The 11274-nt window shown below is 34.1% G+C and overlaps 1 protein-coding gene across 2 annotated transcripts in view; it reads left to right on the top strand.

Moving 5' to 3' along the window:
- The first annotated feature begins 1867 nt into the window (after positions 1 to 1867).
- The window catches only part of LOC128213737 (baculoviral IAP repeat-containing protein 6-like), a 44545-nt gene continuing 35138 nt past the window's right edge, over positions 1868 to 11274 (top strand). For both annotated transcript variants that reach the window (XM_052919767.1, XM_052919766.1), the window contains exons 1-3: positions 1868 to 2041; positions 8061 to 8142; positions 11144 to 11220. In XM_052919767.1, the coding sequence (XP_052775727.1) occupies positions 1943 to 2041; positions 8061 to 8142; positions 11144 to 11220 (258 nt within the window). In that variant the 5' untranslated portion in view covers positions 1868 to 1942. The remainder of the gene's footprint in view (positions 2042 to 8060; positions 8143 to 11143; positions 11221 to 11274) is intronic.

The raw sequence follows: 11274 nt of genomic DNA, 5'->3' as shown, positions 1-11274 counted from the left end.
GTATACATTATTTTGGGCGGTGAAATCATAATATAAAACAAATGAAAATACGCCGAAGCGGAAGCTTACATGTTTTGTAGCGCCTAGCTAGTTCTGTTGTAAAATAGTTCTTCATCTATTCTAAAAAGCGTTAGGTATAGTTCGTGAAGTTAAAACCATTTAAGGGATTTTTAAAAATGAAACCTGCTGGGCAGATACAAGTGGAATTTAATAATTCAGTTAGTTCCCATTTTCATTTTAACGTTTACCTATTCAAGGCCAAGTATGTTTTATAAATGTAAACTTATCGTACTAATTAAATGTATATCCAAATGTGTTCCCTTCACCTTTAATTTTGACTTGTTTTAACCCCCAGGACGATAAGAAAATACATTTATCGCAATAACAAACAAAATCGAAGTATATTCTACATTTAGTGCCAACGCATCGACCTCATTAACGAGTAGCTGAGTTAGTGGACATTCCAATATACTTCTGTTTGATATAGCGTCGTGTGGACTTTTATTAGGTTTTATTAGACATTATCTGAGACACTATCAAAGTTATATACGCACTTTTATTTTGTTCTCTTAAATTGGCGTTTAAATGAACGAGATTTAAATGATCCTCGCTGAATATGTTACAAACTAGTAACAATAAAAAATAATTGCAGCGGTTTGGAAACTTAAATAATTATCACGACATTGCCATTCTAATGCACAGGAAATCCCGCAAATTTTCATTTTGAACAGTCAGTATAATTTCAGTTGATTCCCCTTTTATATTTAATTTAATAATATTTTATTGCATGAGAACACATTTCACAATGACAATATCAATACAAATTTCAACACAATATTTAGACCGACACTATAAAATCAAGCATGCAAAGGGATTGGGCCACGAGTTATGCCAACATCAGTTACGGCCCTCTCCCGAAACGTCACATTCTATACCAAGCAAAGGTTTTTTATAAGCAAAAACAACAAAAACAATAAGAGTAATATCTAACGTATATTGCATTGTTTAAGTGAAAAAAAAACACATGATACTATAATAGAAGTTGTAGAGAAAGACGTGTGAGAGAAAGAGAGATCGACAGAAGATGAGCTCCTGATACCGATTGTTAAGTTATCTAAAACGTTGGGAAGTCTTAATAAAACGTTGAACTTCACTAAAGATCAGGACGTTGTCCTCTTCTGAAAGGTTGTTTAAACCAAATAGCAGTTTATCTGTACTGAGCGGATGGAATTTTCGAGTATTTCTGAAGAGATTTAATCGCTGGTTGGTGAATAGTGAACACCGAAATAAGAAGTGTTCAACATCTTCTTCTACATTGCAATTAATACATAGTGGAGAGTCTCGAAGGTGGTTGTTAAACAAGTCGGAATTTAAGTCGCCCTTTTATATAGATACAGTAGTCACTTTTTGTCAGGAATATACATGCATCTCAGAAAGTTTAACTATATGGATGTGTTTCTGAAATGTGACTTTTATTTTAATGACAATAACAGGACATGTAGTATGATAGTATGCACTGGGAACAAATGGATCCTTCCCGATAATGTTGATACCTCGGGAACCAGTAGCGCTCTAGAAATGCACAATTAAGGTGTCAAGTTTGTTTTTTAAAGTACTCTATGCTCAATTATTGGCCTTGAGATCGATACAACTTGTGTAGACATACGCCCTTATTTCAGTTCAAAGCTATGCCATCATTTCTACCTTTAATATTACAAAAGTGCTGATGTGGTCCAGGTCGAATTGGTAAATGGCGTTAAGATGGTAACTCGGCCTAGTTGACCCGTATTTTATTAGTCGTATGTAGCCTTTCACTTAGCTCAAGTTTTTGTTTTCGATGAGTTTTGTTTTTATCGTAAGTAACTTCCTGTTGTGAAAAAATATTTGTTTCACGATGATAATTAATGGAAATTTGGTATAAATATTGCATGACAACAGGAGAATGGCGTGTAGCATGTCAGAAGATGTTGCCACAGGTGTCAGCCGGGAAGTTGACGAGTGGTTATTGTCAAACAGTGATGGAATCCTTATTTTGCTAGATGTAAACATTGTTTTCCTGATTTTCATTTATTTTTAGTTTTTGACAGCCCTGTTCAGGTTAGAGACCACTAAATAATTTGCTATACATTCTATAGCAAATAAACCGGTTTGCACAAGAATTAAAACTGAGTTCTAGTGCTTCATGACCCCGAACAGCATTTTTAAATGGAAGAAAGTTCCACTTATGTACTTGTCCTTATTAACAGCTGCTGCAGTCTTCTGTCATTTTTTATGCAGCCAAAGTCATATAATACACTTCATCTTTCCAATGCTATGTCATAGCCCTAAGAATATTTGCTGAAAGATGACCCCCCTGCTAATATGTCCGGTACCCATTATGTCACTATTGTTAAACCAAAATGGTGATGAAAATTTTATAGAAGCCAATCTGCATTAGTTACTCATTGAAAACTAGTGAATCTGGTAAAAAGTATTGGCTACTAAATAATTTATGTGTATCTTTTGTTTGTTTATTGAACAATTTGGTGTTATTGTGGAGCTACAGCATACATGCCATTTCCCCGGCAAGCATACATGCCATATTTTCTGGAGACTGTTCAGGGGATTTGTTCAGAAAGGCCGAAAATTCAGGGGGATTTTGGTAGTGTTCAGGTGGATTTTTTAGCAGGTTTAAGTTGGGGAAATTTCAAAGTAATTTTAGACGCAAGTACAAAAAAAATGTATTCCACCAACTTAGACCTGCTAAAAAAATCCCCCTGAATACTACCCAAATCCCTCTGAATTTTCAGCCTTTTTAAACAAATCCCCTGGAATGTATCCAGAAAAATGGCATGTATGCTACAGTCAGAGAATATATTTTTCATTAGTATGAATTGGTTTTCTTGTGCCGATAAGGTTAATACAATGAATATGCAAATGTTAAAAAAGTTCCCCTAATGCGCATTATTATGGCTACTTGTGTGCTGAACATTTAAGGTAAAAAAAAGTTAGTTTCTCATAAGAGAAATAAAAGTGACCACTTTTGGTGTAGCCTGTAAGTCAAGTAGATACAGCATGCTCAATGACAAACCATTCAGCTTCAAAACCTATAATGATGGAAAGTAGCCAATGGTCTGAGATGGTATAACCTTTCTTTGATTCGCTGTTGTTTGTTCAAAAAAAGGCATGTAACACTGAGTAGTCACTTCCAAAAGTGAGTGTAATTTGCTATTAAAGGGGCTGTACTCAGTATGATAAAATAGCGAAAAAAAAAGTTAATTGTCGAAAACTGACATAAACTTGGCATCAATGTGTACAATGCATTGAAACTTACTAACTGAAGTACCACATAGTTTACAAGTTTAGCAATTATTTCGTATTTTTCCATTAAAAAAGATTACTGGGTATGTCTGACAGGTAGAATTCATTCCTTATGCGTGACTGGCTAGTCGGTGTTATCATGTGATATTACTGAGGTAGGTGTATAGCTTAATTATGTCACTCAATTAGAGTAAGCCGTCACAGGGTTAGACACTAATATTTTTCACAAGGTAGTCCCTCAGACTACTGGATCCGAAATCTGGGTAGTCCAGCAAATATTCTGGTAGTCCAAAAAAATGCAAGCCTGCAACGGATTCCTTCAGTGTTTTATGAGACTTAGCCTTCTTAGAACATTGTCAGTATAACCCTTTGATTGGTCATGATTTTTATCTGTCTCAATCTTTTTCCACATTCTTCAAAACAATATTTGGTTTTTAAATTCAATTCTTAAACCTAAAAAATGCTAAAAACCATGCTAAAATACCTCAGATTAAAATTCTAAAAACCATGCTTAAATACCCCATAATCTGTCACTTTCAGGAAAATGTTGCAATAAATCACTTGACACTAAAACACATCGACTGAGATCGTTACTAAGTTATGGCACAAATGACAGACATCCTACTAATAAGCATACTATTCAGTATTCTTTGTTCATCTAAACGACATATCATATAATGCTTAAAAAAACATGATGAAATAAATTCCGAAAGTGTTATTAATGATTTTTTATATGGGAGTAAGATAACAATTAACATGACCCTGCCTGTCAGTCAAACTAGCTGATCAATACCAATCAGCGTCCAGATTAGGCAGGGCTTATCAGTTGCCGTTGCTATCCGCCATGACCTCCGACAATCCTCACATATCAACAGTTTACGCTGTTATATATATTTAACACAAATTATGTCTCATAATTGAGTGATAGTAAAGACAGTTTAAGAAATCCGAAATACTGACATTTTCCCTTAATGCTGCTAAAATTATAATTGAAAACAAGGGACTGTTTAGTAGACTAATTCAATTCTCAAAATGTCTTAATGTAAACGTACATAATATACGTATATTTCCGTTTTAATAGCCTTAAAATAAGATATATCATTATGAGAATTAGTGTACAATATTGATGATATCTTGCGATTTAGTTTGATTTTGAAATTTGTCTCCTTATTGTGCGATAGGTTTTAAATCTGAAGCATATACATTTGCTTGTAAGTTTGTTTGACATATTAGTGAAAAAGACACCTCAGTTTATGTGAGTTACATTTTTTATTAAATTTTATTAAATATCTGACATATAGCTTAATGTCACAAAAAGTATATACGTATAGATAAAACAAAATCATATTTTTAAACGCAAATCAAAGTAAAAACCTTCGCATTTATAATGACTATGGTCGTTTCAAAATTGCTATGCTAATTGTTAGAACAGTTTTGCATCAATAATGATAATAATGCATTACACTTGTATAAAACAGGTGATTCTGATTCGAGAAAGGAGGAAAAACAGCGAAATCCATTGAGTTTGGACAATGGATCTATACAAACATCTTTTTTTGTTGATTTTCGGATAGGAAATTAATACATGTTTTGTTTCCCTTTATTGGAGTTTTAAAATAGAGACTGTTATTGTACTGTAACAAAATTCCGATGTTATTTAGAAACAAATTATTTTAAAGTCTAGACATTTTTCTACCTGAATTATACATTGCATACAATTAATAATAATGAACTTATTTAATGTTATACTTGCTTTTGTTGCTATGTTTTACCATGTCGCATGCATTTTTTATCTGATTCTCATTGATAACTTTTGTATTATTATCGTCTGCTTCTGGGTATTTGTCGGAGGTCCCTAATTAAGAGGTCATGTGAAACTGTAGGTGTAGCCTTATCGCTATTGGCATTGTGTCAATTGTTATTGGCCCTAGCTTCAATGTATAAAATGTTGCGACATTTTGGCGCGAAAATTAACGCACACAATTCTGTCGTCGTCTGCACTTACACTGCATTATACCTGTTTTGTCAGTATGATTAATTTATCAGATGCTCTTCTAAAAGCCAGATTAAAAGATTTCATAAGCCAGGCATAATGTTCCTTCTATTTGCTTTATATAAACACCGACATTTGGCAATACTCTTAACCATAATAACCATGACGTATTTTCAGAAAATCTAAAAATAGTAACAACCGTCAAATGTTTGTCTACATCGTATCTTTCATTGTTTTTGACTGAAAATGCAAGGGATTTAGAAATTCTGCCACTTGGACCAAAATCTACCTCGCTGACATTGGCAGAGGTGCACATGTCTGATGATTAAAACACACCATAGAGAGCGAAAATGGTTTTTCCCTTTCTAAATAAAGACATTCTACTGACTGGTTTAAACATTGATCAAAAGGCTATAAGAAATGCGCGTGAAATTCGGTTAACATTCCACGTTGTCCAGAACTGCTCGGCCATCTTCGGCAAGCTTTACGATGAATGTTTACCGGTGATAATTGGCTTCTTGACATCATGTTTTACGCAAGTTTAAGTGTAATAAAGATTTTATGCTCAATTAACTGATGTGATATTTACTTTCTTTTAGTAGTCCGACGGACTATTGCCTTAAAATGTCTTGTAGTCCGACCAAAAATCTAGTAGTCTCGGACTACCGGACTACCGTTAGTGTCGAACTCTGCGTCATAGCTCAGTGGATACGACGCTGGACTGCAATTTTGGCAACACAGGTTCGAACCCGGTCTCCGACACAATTTTATTTTACATTTTGTTACTTTTTTTGACAATTATGACATCAAAGCGTAACACATTCTATTAGATAATTGTCCTGAGATTTGTTACAGAAAAAAACTTTTTTGGGTGCCAATCTGGTGTACAGTCCCTTTAATGAGTGTTACTGTAGAGGCATAATAATTGATAAGTTCAAAATTAAACGTTATGTATGAAATTGTATGAAAATATCTCACTTAGGCCAGATACATGTAGCTTGTCTAAGTTGAGACTGTCGTCAGTTCTAGTTTCGATCTTGATGCAAAGTTACAGTACACTCCACGCGGAACTACCACTTTCCGTTTTCCTCGACGGATTTTGGTCATCGCAGACACGACATCCAATTGATCATAATCCTCTTTCCTCGGCGTTTTTACTCGTTCACCCACCGAGGCTGATTAGTGGACCGTATAATTACAATCGCCGCGTTACTCGGAGGTAAAAACACCGCGAAACTCGGAGGAAAACCGATAAGAATCTCCCACTGTATCTAATTTTGTTCAATTTATTTGATATTTTTGCTACACCCGTAATTATTTATAAAAATAATTTATTTCGCGTACCTAATTTTCGGACATCCAAAGGACATCAATCAAACTTTCACACTTACCAAGTTTCAACCTTACCTAACCGTATACACCACTGTTGACAAGTTAATTAGTAAATACCCATCCTAAACGATGTATTGCATGTAGAAAGAGGAAGTGTGAAATATTTATTGTAGGATTAAATAAACAACAAGGGCAATCAAGGGATTAAGAAAACAAAGACATGACATTTTTGTAAAACGATCTGCCAATAATAAAACTTTACCACACTTATAGACTGTAAGAAGCAATTATGTACAGTTATACTTATTGAATCCTCAATAAAAGTCAACACATTCAATGATATAGGTAACTAATTAATGTGATGAATTAAAGTTGAAAATGCAAAACTTAAGTTACATTCGAAAACACCACTCAGAAACATTAATCCTGCATAACAATATACATGCTCTCCATGAGATCCTCGTGGGTAAAACTGTGAGTTATGTGACGTCACACAGTGAGACTGTTTGATCTGAAGCCGATAGAATGTGTTATTCATTTCAATGCAAGTATAAAATGGTGTTTAATGGGATTTTAATTAACTTGATGAAGGATTTACACTTATATGCGTAATAAATAAGTTTAGAACCATTGATAACTACGGATACATTAATAAGTGTTAATAAGTGGTAAAATGCAAATTAAGAAATAATGACCGAAAAATATTCACACTTACAAAGTTCTCAACACCTTCATTACTCCAATCTAATTAAGTTCTCAACACCTTAATATAGTAAGAGAAAGATGACAATAACAAACACAAACGCACGCTATGGTATATCTTTTAATTACATAATGTGAAAAACAACAGTTGTTTGACGATGCTGATGAAAATTTACAATAATTGTTTTTAAAAAGAAACTTACTGTACTTTGAAAAATTAAATGTCTCATTATTTAATACTGTTTTAACAGAAGCAATGTACTGTAGTAGCTATGCACAAAACGCGGAGTTCCGCGATTAGGTCAATAAATCGATACGATCACCGGCGCTACCGGCAATAAAACCCTCCATAGAAAACGATTAACTCGGTGCAACTCGGCGAAATTTAGCGAGGAAAAAGGTTGCGTACTCGGCGGAAATCCGCGATAAATTAAAAACGCCTCCGAGTCACCGAGGAAAGTGGTAGTTCCGCGTGGAGTGTACTGTATTTTCATCTGTCACTTAATGTATTTGTAAAAAGTAGGCCATAAGAGTAGGGAAGAAAGAATAAAATGTTGGTAGAATAAGCTGTTTTGTAGTCCATGTCAGTCAGAGCATTCAGCTTGAAGTTTAATTACTTGGAACAGTTTCTTTCTTACATGTAGAGTGGTTATATTAACCAAAGAATGCTGTAATGTTTATTCTGTTGTGCGCTTTTGTTAGTATTTGATTTGAGAATAATCTTTGTTTCCAGGTTGCTGGAGATGATGTGGATAAATGTGTAGTAAATCTGCTGCTTGGTTCTGAGTATGAAGTCAAACTGCATGTGCCATCAGGTAAAGCTTAGTATTGGAATTGCCCATATTAAAGGCACTGGATTAAAAAAAATTACCATACAGTTAAATTACTTACACTCTGCGTACAAGTTGAGTTCAATTTATATTGACTTATTCTAAATTCACTAGATGTGGTATGGAACTTACTGAATAGAACACAGCTAGTCCTTACCCTTTCTTTGCAAAATATATCAGAGTACATGATGTATGCATAGTATTCATACTGACTTCAAAATAAACACTTGCCTTGAAGCCCAGGACAGGTTTTGGGTAAATAAAAATAGAATTTTGTCCACCTGAATACGCAAGAGATGTTTGAGTTCCGGTGAAAATCATTTTTAATAGGGATGCAAACGAATATTCGAATATTCGATCAAAAGTTTGGTATTCGAATGTCAAATCGATATTCGGAATATTTGATGTTTTGTTGTTGAATAAATAGAATAACAAACCTTTTGCCATAAACTCTGTTGTTGTGTTTAAAGTTTGTTTGTCTTGTTTTTACAATGATTGGCCCATAATCCTAGACATGTGAATGTGAGGACAATACACTAAACACGCGTCATATGTCATTTAGGGATATATCGTCGGGTACAATAAAAGTCCCCGTAATTTTACAATAACTGGCTATATGATAAGTGACACTCAAAATCAATTATTTTCGATAAACTTAAATTCCTTTGCCAATTAAGGAATAAACTAGTTCCCGAGTTGGTTTGGTTTTTCCATAGTTTATTTAGTACAGGTGAATCCCAGAGCGAGGCTGGTCGTCCTACAGAAAGACCCTCCATTGTTGTATAACGCCATTTGATCAGAAATCCATCTAAGTTCACGTTGTTTACAAATATGAAGGCACAGGATTATAAATGAAAATACTTTGTTGTTTTTCTTTGTTCATAAGGTATTACATTTTGTCTTTCTGAAATGAGGAATCAAAGTGGGTCTGCCGCGAGTAGTGGTTAAGACAAAGTAGGGCTAAAATGCCCCAGCTATTACTTGAGTGAATATTATAATAGTTTAGTACAACTTTTAAAAGATGTATTTTGGTAATCGAATATTCGAATATTCGTTTGAAAAAAAATACCGAATATTCGAATATCAATTTTGCCATTCGTTTGCATCCCTAATTTTTAACGTGTCTGTCAATCACAGGTAAAAAAGTAAATGTATGGTGGTGCCAGTCTTGGTGTTGTTGTTAGTGTTATAGGCATCATTGTGCAAACACTGTAAATATGTCCGTAACTCAAATAATGTTCATTGTACAGTCGAAGCTTGTTGGCTCGATATAGCAGGGACTGGCCAAAATACTTTGAGCCTCGCAAATATCAAGCAAAGTGGAAATGCATACAAAGAATAAAACAAAATTGGTCCGTTACATCCAGTTCAAGCCAACGAGGAAATCAGGCAAGTAATATCGAGCCAACGGGTTTAGACTGTATTCATAAGAAACATTGTATACATACAGAGATAATTGTACTTATAAACATAATAATCATATAACTTTGATCAGGGGCATATTGGCTAAATCGAATATGTAGGAACAGAATGATATATTTCTTGAATAAATTATTCCTGTTCTTCATAGTGATACTGTCAGTGACAATACACACAGTCATGTTTGGCAAGGCCAATTACTGTGGCTTTAATAATTGTTGAGTAATGCCTAAAAAATCAGGGGAGCGCTGGCATTTGCTCTTGTTATGCACTTGCAAACAGTTTTGATTCTGTCACAAAAATAAAGAACAGTAGATGTTTGGACTGGTTTATCATTTCTGTCAGTTATTTGTTAAAACATGCTTTCATTTCTACCATTGTACAGTGTGTGTTACACCAAGTGATAAATTACGTCATATATGCTATGTCGGAAGGTGACATTTTGCTTAAAATGAAGACTTAAAACAATGATAAAGTTTCTTTTTCTTCACCAATTTAAATGAAACAAAGGGCAATCTATGCTGCTTAAAGTGCCTCGCCTTCGTTTCTTTACCAGAGTTTGATTAGGTGATTAGTTTCCTCAAACACTTATACAAACCTATTTCCAAACTAATATTTAGACAATGCTCCATCAGGCTGCAGTTATGTGAAAAGGAATGTTGAAGTAATTTCAGAAACTAAACTCTTTATCAAACTCTGGTAAAAGACCAAAGGCGGGGTTCTGTAAGCAGCATAGACTGCGTTATATTTAATTTTAAATGGTGAAGAAATAGTAAAGTTATCTTCGTCTAAAGTCTTCATTCAAAGCATATTGCCTTCCGACGTAGCACTTTATCACGTGTATACAACCACTGGTGTAGCCAGGCTATTTTTTAAGGTTTTTGTTTTAAAGCTTCACCCTCAGTGTTTGCTCTATGGCACCCTTGTTATGCACATGCAAACAGTTTTGATTCTGTCACAAAAATTGATGAAGTAGATGCTTTGACTGGTTTATCATTTCTGACAGTTATTTGTAAAAAATTTGATTTGATCATTTTGAAAGCTGCTTGCCTGTTTAATCAAAATGTATTTTAATGGTTTGTTATTGTCGCACTCTCATATATTGACCGTTTTGACAACTTTTTTATTGTTTGCCTTGAAATGAGCCATTTTTGACTGGAAACCAGTGAATTAAGAAAGCTGAGTAAAGAAAAGTAGTTTTTCACATCTATGGTCGAATATGGATGTTTAATGGCTAAAAGTGTTACAAAGGCTTTCAGAAAATTGAAATTTTCAGCCGTTTTTCAAATAATTGAAATTGTGAGTTGTCTTATACGACTGAATTGAAGGCATTGATGATGCCAAAATCAGCTGATTCTGAGACAAGAAAAAAACAAAACTGTCAGAACTGTGAGTGTGCAGCTTTTAAGAATAAAGCAGGTTTCTTAGCAGCAAAATATTTTTGATATAATTATTGTGTGCAAGAAAGAAATCACTTTATGGCTACCAAAAATGATAGCTTGGATTTATTTCACTTAGGGTAAATACCGGTAGTTAACTAATACAATATATTGATTTAATTTTTCAGGTTACCCTAACAATGAAGACTGCTTCTTAGTGGAGTCAGAATCAGTCATTCAGACATGGACCATTGCTTTGAATGAGGTGATTTTTTATACAAAATAAACTACATACGATGTATCATTTCTGTATATTTAC

Source organism: Mya arenaria, chromosome 13, assembly GCF_026914265.1.
Source record: "Mya arenaria isolate MELC-2E11 chromosome 13, ASM2691426v1".
In the NCBI taxonomy this organism is placed as follows: Eukaryota; Metazoa; Mollusca; class Bivalvia; order Myida; family Myidae; genus Mya; species Mya arenaria.
This window is presented reverse-complemented; position numbering and strand designations above follow the sequence as displayed.